Source organism: Pristis pectinata, chromosome 7 (genome assembly GCF_009764475.1).
Source record: "Pristis pectinata isolate sPriPec2 chromosome 7, sPriPec2.1.pri, whole genome shotgun sequence".
NCBI classification, from domain to species: Eukaryota; Metazoa; Chordata; class Chondrichthyes; order Rhinopristiformes; family Pristidae; genus Pristis; species Pristis pectinata.
In genome coordinates, this window is record NC_067411.1 from 41,303,017 (window position 1) to 41,316,517 (window position 13,501).

At 41.2% G+C, this 13,501-nt stretch overlaps 1 protein-coding gene across 3 annotated transcripts in view; it reads right to left on the reverse strand.

The window, feature by feature from the left end:
* LOC127572301 (antiviral innate immune response receptor RIG-I-like) overlaps positions 1 to 13,501 on the reverse strand; it is a 67,691-nt gene that overhangs the window by 18,508 nt on the left and 35,682 nt on the right. For 2 of the 3 annotated variants that reach the window (XM_052019368.1, XM_052019367.1), the window contains exons 8-13: positions 13,223 to 13,376; positions 10,673 to 10,925; positions 6,588 to 6,750; positions 2,516 to 2,617; positions 1,953 to 2,110; positions 880 to 1,015 (exon numbers count right to left, since the gene is read on the reverse strand). In XM_052019368.1, coding sequence (XP_051875328.1) covers positions 880 to 1,015; positions 1,953 to 2,110; positions 2,516 to 2,617; positions 6,588 to 6,750; positions 10,673 to 10,925; positions 13,223 to 13,376 — 966 coding nt within the window. The remainder of the gene's footprint in view (positions 1 to 879; positions 1,016 to 1,952; positions 2,111 to 2,515; positions 2,618 to 6,587; positions 6,751 to 10,672; positions 10,926 to 13,222; positions 13,377 to 13,501) is intronic. The other variant, XM_052019369.1, reaches the window with a different exon arrangement.

Sequence of the window (13,501 nt, forward strand, 5' to 3'; positions counted from 1 at the left end):
TAGAGGGATATGTGGGAGGAAGGGGTTAAATAGTCAGGCGAGGTTTAAAGGTTGGCACAGCATTGTAGGCCGAAGGGCCTGTATTGTGCTGTACTGTTGTATGATTCTATGATAATTTTAAGGTGATTGGAGGAAAGTACAAGGGGGATATCACAGGTAAGTTTTTTTTTTACACAGAGTGGTGGGTGTGTGGAACGTGCTGCCAAGGGTGCTGGTAGAGGCAGATATATTAGGGACATTTAAGAGACTCTTAGATAGGCACACGGATGATAGAAAAATGGAGGGCCATGTGGGAGGGAAGGATTAGATTGATCTTAGAGTAGGTTAAAAGGTTGGCACAACATCATGGGCCGAAGGGCCTGTACTGTGCTGTAATGTTCTATGTTCCATGTCTACTCTGTGGAAGAGCTTCTTGAAATGCCCCTGCCGAAATCTAGGGCTGCCCCTGTTGTGGAGAGGACAGCTGCTGGCTAACAAGGACTGAGGCTGTTGCCTCTTGGTAGCCAGAGGCAGTCTCCCTCAGGCTCAAGGACAGTTCACCCACGGTGCTTGCAAATTCCCACTCTCTTAAACTGCAGTTTGTTGAACCAGTATACAATGCATGTTGGTGTCACAAGCTGCACGGCTGCAAAAAAACAGAAGCGGGACCTCAGGATGGAGTTTGAGCCGGTGTCACAATTTTAAAATTGCAACAATTAAGCAAGTGTTATTTATTCAATTATGCATATTTGCTTGTTATATTTTGTTAGATGATTTATACAGAACTTGTAATAGCCAATTAGTAAAATGTCTCCTCTACATCCCAAATTTCAAGTCAATAAATATTGCTTAAACAAACAAGTTCTATCAGGCCTGATTAAAGCACAATAAATCTTTTACCTTCAAATAATGCTGTAAGTAACTGCTCTGTCTCATCATATCCGCCTCCTTTGACATTAGTAAAGAAATGATCCAGGTAGTTTACTGCATCTTTGGTGCGTGCATCATCATTGATAATCAGCGCATCATTGTATTTCTAAGGGTGCGAATAGGGTATAGTTAAAGGAAAGTCTATTATCAAGGATCCCTATCATCCAGGTCATGCCCTCTTCTCACTGCTACTGTCAGGCAGGTGGTACAGAAGCCTGAAGTCCCACACCAGCAGGTTCAGGAAGCTGCTTTCCTACAACCATCAGGTTGTTGAACTGCCCTACACAACCCTAATCCTACCTCAGCAACAGAACACTATGGACCACCCTCTTGCACTACTATGGACTTGTTTCGCACAATCAGAGACAAGACATTAGTGCAAAAATGATTTTTTCCCCTTCTGTCCTGTATATGTATAATTTATGTTCTGTGTGTTGTCTGAACCTACATGCTTGTGATGCTGTTGCAAGCAAGTTTTTCACTGTACATGTACCTCACCGTATTTGTGCACGACAACAAACTTGACTTGAAAACAGTTAGTAATTGTTACAATGAAAATGCTAAAGTAGATGAGAAAACCATTACTTGACAATCAAGGGTTGAAGAATGTGCTGAGTGTTTTGAAAGTGCATAACAAATGCTCCTAAACGAAGTGCAACAATTTGTCTCTATGCAGTGCTTTTAACATTGGAAGATGTCCCTAGATGCAGCACAGAAGAGTTATGAAACAAAAGGAACATTTCAAAAGAGAAATAAAAAAAAGAGGTAATGAGGTTTAAGGACACTTTTCAAGAGCTGAGCATCCAGGTAGCTGAAAGCAGATGGAAAAGAGGACAGTAACATACCAATATAAAATTAAATGGGCTTAAGCAATGGATAGATTAGTGGACCATGTATCTAGATGTTTAAGTGCGTAGCTTAAATGTTAAGTTGGAACTCAAAATACTGCAACATACAGAAAACCATATTGTTTTTGCAATAATCATACACACACACGAGCCCATTACTGGCTGAGTTATAACACCAGTATAAGCATCACTCACTCGCAAGTGCTCAGTGTAAGTGAAGAGAGCCCGACAAGTCTTTCGTTCCTTCTCCACGTCCTTCATTTGGAGAACCTTGCAACTTTTCTGAACTTCGATGATCCACTGCTCGTACTTCTGAGACCCCCGATTTTGATTCTGGATGTGCGACAGTTCATCTGTTGAGGACAAGGCAAACATTGAAAGTAACATTGGCTCTGACTGGCAAGGCCTGTGACAGGTGGGAAAAGCTGCATTTTAGAAAACTATCCCAATTCTCCCGCCAAAATGATCCCACAGAAGGCTCCAATGCATAGCAAAGATTTTAATTACTATTTGCACTGAATTAACCATGGTTCAAAAAGTACTACAATTAACAAATAAAAAAGGAAATACTTCATCCAGTCTGCAGGAAGTGACCAGTTCAAAAACACCCTTCAAATGTAAAAATATCCACTTAAACAAACTCTCACATGCTGATTCAGGTTAAGTTTTATATCTCACTCAAGTATTCCACCAAGTATGTGATTTAGTTATGCATGTCTATAAGCTGCAGAATCAAAAGAAAAAGCACAGCAGGTTACCAATGTTATAAACACGCTTGGCCATGCCTTCAACTTGAACCATCATTTGACGGATAATGTCTGCAAACGGATCCTTCATACGCCTGGTAGCCTCCCTCGTTTCTGCCAAGGAACAACACAAGAAAAAGCAGCAGGTTTAAGCAGTTTCACCTTCCCCTGTTCTGTTTGCTCAATTATCTGCACAGAAACACTCAATTGTTTCAGTTTCCCCCATCTCATTGGCAAAAGGTTTCCTACATTGTAGTATCCAATGAGTGCACCATGTCCTGTTCACCCATCTCTCTGCTGCCTACTTGAACTGTGCTTCATTTGTAATATTATCACTTTCAAGTCCCTCAATGTCTTTTCCCTTTTCTCTGCAAACTTCTCCAGCTCTGTTACACACCACTTCCTTCCCCACCTCTTCCACAACAACCATTCCACACACTCTCAAGATCTCTGCTGGCCTCCAATTCTGGCCGCACAGACATTTTCAGGATCTGACTTCCGTGCCGTTGATGGACACATCCCTTAGGTGCCCCTCCCCAACCTTCAGAACCTTTCCCCTTCAACGTTTTTCTGCTCATAAAACATTTGTTATTAAACTTTTGGTATCTACCCTGGCATTTCCTTATGTGATGTGGTGTGTGTATGTTGGATTGTTTGTCATGTTAAAGGTGTTTTATAAATAAAAGTTGTTCATTGTAGTAATTACTGGAAGCAGTAATGTAAAATACTGATTTCCACATGGGTGCTGTTGCTTAGTGTATGAAAGGACACCTTCAAGGGCTGAAATTTTCTGAAAGCTCCTTCCAAGTCAATGTCATAACTTTGCCCCAAGGGCAGTAACCTTAATGTAGCCATGCTGGTATTTGAGTAGGTAGTACTATAAATTTGCTATTACTGGGACAAGGTTTGTATTCCCATTTTGTACTTGAGTAAAATACTTCGGAAGCTGGGAATCAGATACAGAAACAGAATGCTGGAAATACTCTGCAGTTCAGGCAGCATCAATGGAGGGAAAAAAAGAGTTAATGTTTCAGGTGATGACCTTTCATCAGAACAATTCTGCTGAAACTTAATTGACCGAAAACGTTAACCCTTTTCTCTCTCCACAGCTGCTGCCCAAGCTGAGTATTTCCAACATTTTCTGTTTATGTTCCATTTATTTTGTTTCGAGTGCAACAAAAAAAGGCATGTTTTAATAACGTTAGCTTCCTGTACTTGCAAATGGGCAAACAAATATTTTCAGTATAACATTTATCTTTTAACTGTAAGATCTTGAAGTAAATTCCACACAATATGCAGCACAGAAATGGAATATTCACTTTAAACTATCAGCAGATCCTTCTGTTCCTTTCCCCCTAATGCTTAAACATAACCCAACCATTTACCTAAAACAGTCGGAGCGAGTTTATTATTCTCACCCTTATGACCCTGTCTGAGAAGCAGCTTTCTTCTGAGCTGCCCAATGGATTTACTAGTGATGGTCATACATTGATGGCCCTGGTTCTGGGCTCTACCTCAAGGAGAAACATCTCTATGTCTACTCTATAAACCCCCTTGATAACCTTAGACCTGCTGGATATATGAAGGTACGAGAGTAGAGCTGAGTGTGGTTGATTGGAAAACACATTGAAAGTAATGACATTGGCCAGGCAATGGATAGTATTTAAAGAAACAATGCACAAGTTGATTGGAAATATTCCTGCAAGGCACCAAAACCCAAAAGGAAAAGTGAAGGAGGAGAAATTAAAGATAACAGTAAATTAGAGGAATTAGGTTTATTAAGCTGTCAGAAATAGCAGCAAGCCTGAGGATAGGGAGCATTTTAGAACTCAGCAAAAGACAACCAAGAAAATGATGAAGAAAGGCAAGATAAGAGTACAAGATGGATATGAAACAAGGAGACCAGTGATGACACTTGTGGGCCCCATACACAGAGAGAGAGCGCGAGAGAGTGAGAGAGAGAGAGAAGAATTTATAACATAAGAAAATAGTAGAGGATTTAAACAATTACTTTGCACCTGTCTTCAGGTAAGAAGATATATAAAGCATCGCTATTATATATTACACTATTAGCACGATGCTATTACAGCATCAGCGATCGGGGTTCGATTCCCGTCACTGTCTGTAAGGAGTTGGTATGTTCTCCCGTGTCTGCGTGGGTTTCCTCCGGGTGCTCTGGTTTCCTCCCACATTCCAAAGACGTACGGGTAGATTAATTTCGGTTTAAAATGGGCGGCGCGGACTCGTTGGGCCAGAAGGGCCTGTTACCACGCTGTAAATAAAATTTTAAAAAGCTTTCCACATTTATTAGAGAAACAAGTACCTAGCAAGAATGAGTAACTGAAATAATTAACTATTAGTCAAAAAACAGAGAAGTTGGTGAGCTTAAAGGCTGATAAATGCCAAGGACCTGATAAGCTACATTATATGGAAATGACTTTAGAGATGGTGGATACTCTGGTTGTCAACTTCCGGGTTCTATAGATTCTAGAATTATGTCTATGGATTTGAAGGTAACAAATGGGGATCCACTATTTAAGGAGGGAGAGAGAAAACAAGGAATGACTAATAAGGAAAGATGTAATAACAGAACACCTTGAAAAGAATAATAAGATTGAGCATGGTTAACATGGAGGTATAAAAAAGGTAATCTGTGCTTCTCCAATCTACTGGAGTTCTTTGAATAGAAAAGAAGGAAACCAATGGATGGGTGTATTTGGATTTTCAGAAGGTTTGAGATGGAGTCCCACGCGGCTGGTTGGTCAACATGAAATTGAGGTAATATACTGGCAAGGATAAAGAATTGATTATTGGAAAGCAACGTGTGGTTATAAACTGATGCTTCTCAGGTTGACACGCTGTGTCTAGTGGGGACCACAGGGACTGGTGCTTGGGGCCCCAGCTGTTCACAATCCATATCAATTAGGGGACCAAACATTATTATTTCTGAATCTGCTGATAAAACTAAACCAGGTGTGAATGTGAATACACAGGAGGATGTAAAGATGTGTCGGGAGAGACGTACAAGCTGAGAGAATGGGCAGGAACATGGCAGATGGAAAAATGTTGTTATCTACACTGGTGCACATAACAGAAAAGCACAATATTTGTTAAATGGTGAGAGATTGGTTGGTGTTAATGTTCGAAGAGAGATGGGTGTGCTTGCACACAAGTTATTGAAGGCCAACATACAGCTGCACTGGGCAGTTATGAAGACAAACGGGAGGTTAGCCTTTCTAACAAGAGGGTTTGATTACAGGGATAAGGAAGCCTTATTACAATTGCTATAGGGCCGTGTTGAGACCATACCTGGAGTATTGTATACAGGTTTGGGTTCCTTATCTGAGAAAGGACACACTTGCAATAGAAGGAGTGTGGCAAAGATTCACTAGACTGGTGGGTTTGCCCTATGAGGAGAGACTGAGTGGACTGAAACTATATCCTCTGGCGTTTAGATGAATGAGAGGAAGTCTCATTGAAACTTAAGAGTTAGAATTATGCAACTGCCCAACTTGTCCGTGCCGACCAGGTGCCTACCCAAGCTAGCCCCATTTGCCTGCATTTGGCCCACGTTCTCTAAACCTTTCCTGTCCATGTGCCTGTCTAGATGTCTTTTTAAGTTCTTAAAGAACTTGACAGGTTACTTGCAGGAAAGATATTTTCCTTGACTGGGAAATCTAGGGCTAGGGGGGCAGCAATTAAGAATAAAGAGTAGGCTATTTAGGAGTACGATGATGAAAAATTTCTTCACTGAAATGGTGGTGAACTTCCGGATTTCTCTACTCCAGCAGATGGTGGAGGCTCAGTCACCTTCTCATTCCAAATAGAGGTTGATAGATATCTGAACATTAAGGGAATCAAAAGATATGGTGATAGTACTGAAAAATGGCACTGAGGTAGAAGATCTTGCTGAATGGTAGAGCAGACTCAAAGGGCCAGATACATATCCCTGCTCCCTCTTCTTAGGTTCTTATAAATGGCATGAATCAATTTATATTCAGCAATCTTACAGATTAGGCAGACTCTAAACTTTAATACTGCCCATTTAAGATCACGAGCGGTTTAATGCAGTATAATGTCTTACGTTTCTCTGAAACAAAAACAAATTTCTCCAGTTCTTCCATATTCCTGTTCACGGTTGATATGCTTTCAGCATCAAGATTGGCACAAATGTGCAAAATATAATCCATTGCATCTCTGACTGAGCTGGCATCACCGACCCCAATTGATGCTGTCAATCCAACAATCTGTTGAGAAACAAAAAAAATACGTATATGGTGGTGATCAAAGGCAAGTCTGGTCCTCTCGCTTCCTTTTATGACCAATTCAACACCTTTGTATTTTTAGAAAGAAAAACAACTATCACACATCACCTTTGGACATCTGCTCAGAATCACCACCATTTAATGATGCAGTTGTGCACAAGTTTGAAAGTCGCTACCGAAGGCTGAACTACTGCACTTTGTTGTTGCAGTGGAAGAGTACAACCTTCTTCAGGTTTCCCAGGACTCTGAGTGAGAAATCTGCCCACAGAGCCTGATTACAATGCCCATTGGTTTTAAAGGAAAAAACTGGCTGGAAAGAAAAAGGCATGTGCAAATTGTTATGGACTCAGTGAAAGTCCCTTTAAGATAGAGAGTGTGTGTGTATGTGTGTGTGGGGTGTGCTTACGTCAATAGAAGATAAAGGACGTAATGACGTTGTTGAAGAAGTTAGAAGGAGAGAGAGAGAGAGAGAGAGAGAAGGGAGAGAGACACCAGCCTGCTTGTTTTCTCTATCGATGGATGAGAAACAATAACTGTGTTTGCCACTGAAATCCATGTATGGAAGTTGGAAGTAATCCGGTGGAGTTCACTTTATTGCTGACCTGTAGAAGGAAACAGGTATTTATGTGTGGACGACCACGATTCGGATGCTTTTCGGGGTGAGGAAGTCACTACCGAGTAAACACTGAAGTGTCGTTTGGGTTCCATCATGGAACATTTGGATTTCGTATTTACTCTCTCTCTGTTTCCCTACATCTACGTCTTATCTTCTGACAACTGTGGTTGTTGAAGAAGCCCTTGCTCATGTTTCACCTTATGGCTTGCGGAACTGAACTTTAAGAACCATTCTTGAACTTGGAGTTTGGGACTTTGTCACACACACACACGATGAGTTTAGTTTTGGGGTTAACGTTCGAGGTTTAACATTTTTGAATTCTAACATACTAACATTTTTACTTTTATTTTACGTATTATCATAAGTAGTAATTAATAAAATAGTTTTTAACACTGAATCATGCTCAGTGTGGTTCTTTTGTTGCTGGTTCGTGACAAAATGGACTTTTTTTATTTAATTGAGTTGATTTAAATGTATTATTTTACAGTGATTTAAAGTTTTAATTTTTTTATTTCAAATTTTGATTGTATTGTTAACAGTTTGAGTGTTTTTGAATGTCTCAAACATTCTCCCTGTTAGCTGGTAGACCTGGGATGAGGTTAACTGACTCCAAGAACAGTTCTGTGAACACACTGTGCCAGTTTCAATTAGAAAACCACTGCACAGGATCTTGCTAATCATCTGGGAACTGGCTTTCCGGAGGAGGAAAGCGAGTAAGAGCAGGATTTGAGAGCTCGCTGGGCACTGGAAGATCTGACTGTGGTTTCTGAAGTGTAATACTTTCCACTAATGCCAAACTGATAATGATCAGATAATCTAATTTTAGTGATGTTAACTGAGGGATAAATATTAGCTTGAACACTGAGAATAACTCCTCTGCTCTTCTTCAAAATTATATTTTTAAATTTTTTAAATTTATTTACAGTGTGGTAACAGGCCCTTCCGGCCCAACAAGTCCACGCCGCCAATTTTAAACCCAAATTAACCTACCCGTACGTCTTTGCAATGTGGGAGGAAACCGGAGCACCCGGAGGAAACCCACGCAGACACGGGAGAACGTACAAACTCCTTACAGACAGCGACAGGAATCGAACCCCGATAGCTGGCGCTGTAATAGTGTCGCGCTAACCGCTACGCTACCGTGCCGCCCATCATGGGATTTTTTTTTAAATACAGGAAATGGAGATAGAACCTCAGTTTAACATCAGATCTGAAAGGCTGCGAATCTGTCAGTGCAGCACCCCCTCAGCACCTCCCAGGAGCAGCAGACTTCAGACTCAGAGGCCAGAGTGCTACCAAATGGACCACACGTACCCATGTGGGTCACTCCTGGCTGGGCTCACTGAGGAATACAGCAGGGAGTTAATCGGAATTTTGTAAAGTGTCTGTGAGTGAGAAATATTTTGATATGTTGGCAAACGTTTTGGGATGTAAATCTTTGCAACTCAAGATATTTTGCAACTGAAGGGCCTGGAGTTTCTGAATACATATCCATGCCTTCTTTCAAACCAACTTTCTCCTACTTCAAGAAACTCTGCTGATGTTGAAGCTAACCAAATTCCATTCATGCAGTAGCCTGTGATCATTGACCTATACGTGTTCCTGCTTAACTAATGCCTGTTTCAAAATTTTGACCCTTGTTTACAAATCCCCGATGACCTCACCCTCCCTTTCTCTGTAAGCCACCGCGGCCGTACAACCCTCCAAAATAACTCTGCTCCTCTGATACCAGAGAGTTGTACAGTATGGAAACTGGCTACACCATCAAGCTCCCACCTACATTAATCCAATTTTTCCTCTCATATCCCCATCACCTTCTCCCCAATTCTCCTGCCACTCAGCTAGAAGTAACTCACAGTATTCAATTAACCTGCTGACGGCATGAGAGAGGAAACCGGAGCACCTGGGGGTCATTGAGAAGATGTGCAGACTCCGCACAGATAGCACTGGAGGTCGGGCTCGAACCTAGTTCACTGGAGCTGTGAGGCAGCAGCGTTAACTGTTGTGCCACTGTGCTGCCCATATTTAAATTTTGCTGTTGGGGTGTTCGCTTTCACATGCCAAGACCCTAATTGTATTCCTAAACTTCTTAACCTCTCTTCACTTCTTTAAGGCACCCATTAAAGTTGCTGGTCATCTGCCCTCATACCTTATGAGGTTCAATGCCAAATTTTGTTTGATAGTTGCCTCTGTAAATTTTGGGACATTTTACTACACGAAGGGTGCTATTTAATGCAAGCTGGTGTTGAAGTGTTTAGTCTTTTCAGTGTGAAGTAGTGGTGAAAAGAGACAAGAATGAAATTCAAGTTAGGAAAACAGAGCTTAAAAAATGAGTCACCGGAGGGAAACAGTGAAATTTCAGGTCAATGACGATTCATAGGAACTGATGAAGATTCGAGGTGTCACAGGTTTTAAGCTAGTTGACAGGCAGAGAATCAAGAAGGGGAAGGAATGAACAAACTGGTCTATTATGGCAAGAACAGAAAATGCCACCAGAACGTAGCCAGTCAAACAGCTTCTGTAGAAAGAGAAACCAGTCAATATTTCAGCTCAATGACCCTCAGTACAGGGTCATTGGGGGCGGGGGCGGGGGGTGCAGGGAAAGAAGGTGGAAATGTTACATTTTTCAAACCAGGGCTGAAGGGAGGAGTGAGATGTAGGGCAAAAGACTATATGGAGACAGGTGACAAGGAGCACAGGTACTGACCGTTAGCAAAGCATTTTAATGAAACGGGATGGGAAAGGGACTTAAGCAAGAGAATGGGAATCAGTGAGAGGGCAGTTTACCTGAAGTTAGAAAATAATGTTCATTCCAGAAAGTTGCAAAGTTCCCAGGTCTTTTTGTCTTGTGAAATTTACAGCATTTGGTCCATCACATCCACACCCGCTCTTTTAAAGAGCTTTCATGTTCCAACCACTGTCCTGCTCTTTTCTCAGAACCCTGGAAATTTTCCCTGTTAAACATTTACCCCTTTGAAACATGACTGAATTTGTTCCATTGGCCTTTCAGCCTACTGTATCACACAAAATCTCTTTCTAGTCTTCCCTGACCTAGGTAGAATGATCACAGCTCCTTCAGTCATCCCCCAGTGTAATTCCACTAAAATCTCTTCTTCATACCCCCAAAAGCCTTAACATCCTCCCAACAGTGTAGTAGCCAGTAGGTACGCTGGGACTCGTCAATGTTTTATATAGGTTTAGCAACATTTTTTGCTTTTGTACATTACATTTCCATTTATAAAACCACGCGGAAATCAGGAAGAAACATGAAAATTCTGAAAGCTCGACCTGCGGTAAGGGACTTGGTCTCATCTTGATATCCAAATATTTCTTCATTAAAACGTTGTATGGGTGATTTTTAGCCGTATTGTGGCATTCATCAAATATTAGCAGGGTGAAGACGGAAAGCGATGAAATCTGGCCATATTTGAGACAATTCAGCAGAATCTGCGGTGTCAGAATTACAATATCATTCATGTCAACGAATATCTCCACTGGAGAATTGCTCACCGTATCACCACATATTCCATGCACTCTGAAGCTGGAAGATAAAGATTGATGCACATAAGCCTATCATGATAAGAGAATCAAACTGTGACCACATCTACCCCAACCACTTCCATCAATGGAACAAATTGAATAACAAAAAAAAAGTGAAGTTATATTGCACCTCTCACGATTTCAAAGTGCTTTATAGCCAAATGAATGCAATTTTCCACCTGTAGTCATTGTTGTACAGAGGAATAGGAAGCAGCTAATTTGTACACAGCCTGTTTCCAATGGCAGCAATGATCGGATCAATAAAAGCATCACTTAAACAGGATCACCTGGTTAAGTGATATTGTTTGAGATACGCATATTGACCAGGGTTGTCTTCAAAATAGTGTTCTGGGATCTCCTACATTCACCCAGGAGAACAGACAGGGCCTTGGTCTAATGTCCTGTGCAAACGACAACACCTCCAGGAGTTCAGCGCTCCCTCAGTACTACACTGCAGCGTTGAGCTCTACTTTTCTTCTTAAGTCTCTAGAGTGGTACTTCCCATTCAGAGGCAAGAGTGATATCACTGAGCCACACCAAAACAGATGTTTTTCTGTAGTTTTATTTCACTTACTTCCTCTGGGCTTTTCATTGTTTCTTTCCTCCCCTCTGAGATCAGTAAGATAATCCTGTTTCCCCTGCCTCAGCACAGTCTCATATTGTGACTAGCCTAAAGAGGGAAAGCAGAACCAAGAAGGCTTTCCACTGAAAAATATCTGCACTCCATTCTCTCCCAATACAAACTTGACTTCCCAAGTCCATCATAATTGCTGTGAGCCAACTCCATCAGCACATCGAACGTTTAAGACGTGCCGCTGATAGATGTCTAGACTTTACTGCCAGTTTCCCCCATTAGTCCCTGGCAGAGATTCAACCTGTGAAGAGCAGCAACAGCAGGGAGGTGTTATCAAGGAAGATGAAAATGTTCTGAAAGATGATAGATAGGAAATCAAGATAAATCAGATGGGTGAAAACACTAGCCTGAACTAGAAACCTTCAGCAATGTGAGCTTTCAGTTCATTTAAAAATGGCAGGAAGACCACAGGAGCAGGAGGACACTGTTGTAATAGTCACTGAGATCATGGCTGATCTGGTGATCTATCTCCCTCAGAGGTGGATAACTAGGAGTCATTGATGAAATGATTAGAGGCGAGTTGAAGAATTTTCTTTAGTCATGGATCGGTAGAAGGTTACGATAGGGTTATATTTGCAAGTAATGTTCATAACCCAAACAGTTCACGAGTCAGAGATGTGGCCGCCTGGCAATATATTTAAATAAAAACATAGGAAAACCAAGGGCAATGTGTATTTAACTCAACCATTCAGATGTTGCTGTGAACTGAGTTCTCACACGGCAGAAGATGCCTGCAGCTCTGCAGCAGGTGGTAAATCCATCCTGCCGGTCTCCCAAATGCTTGTTTGTATATACGGGCTGTACATAAGTTGGGTATTCGTAACCTAGGGAGGACCTGTACTTAGAAGGTAACAGGATGAGTGCTTCAAGTGCTCTAATGTAGAACACTCTGGGCCAGGAGCAGGGAAGTAGTTCATTAACTCCAGTTTTGGACAGCCTGGATATACAACTGGCCAAAAGGCCTTGTCCTTTGTTATAAATTTCTAAAAAAAAACCAAAAGGAAAAAAATTAATGGTTTAAAATTATTACCACGAAGAGGATAAAATTGAAGAAAATAAACATTTTGAGTGGTGTAGTTATATTAATCTTATATAAGCCCATGGTCAACTTATATACAAGATTGCTGTGCACAGTTTAGCATTTTATGTAATAAAAGAAAAACACAGAAGCAAAGAAAATACTGTGAGAAAATTTACACGCATGGTATCAGAAGACTGCAGCTATTGGAAAAGACAGAACAGGCTGGAGTTAGATAAGAGACCAAGAGGACTTCAAAAGTTTTCAAAGTGAATGGGTTGGAGTGAATGTGCAAAGACTCTTTCCACCTATCCAAAATAAATATTATAGTAATATTTTGTGTCAAGAAATATTAGAGAGGGGTCAGATGGGAATATTACAGAATTAGTTATGCAAACAACTTAGATACTTTCTAAAGGCAAGTAGATGAGTAAATGAGGAAGGAATAGAAAGGCTGAGATAAAGGAGGTGGGGTAGGACAAGATTTGCGGGGAGTATGAACATTACTTGGGTGAAGTGGTTTGTTTCACGGGCTTCATGTTCTTTGTTAATATAACAGGAGTTAACTGACAGTCAAAAAGGAAAAGGTGAAACAAGAAATACATGAATTAACAAGGGATTGAGATGTGGCCATTTCTGGTCATACCTGGTCTTCTGGAAGTGATGTTTAAACAATTCCAACTGCTGCTGAAAGACAGGCACCGTTGTGGCCATGAAGCAAACTTTTCGCTTCTCCCCTTCAGGCCTTTCCATGAGGTGATGTTCAGCGATATGGAGGGCAACAATAGTTTTTCCAGACCCTTAGGATGGAAATGGAAAAAGACATTTATTTCATCAGAACACCATTCTTGCCAGAGACTGTAGATGCTGGAGTCTGGAGCAAAAAAGCAAAATGCTGGAGGAACTATCAGGCAGCATCTGTGGA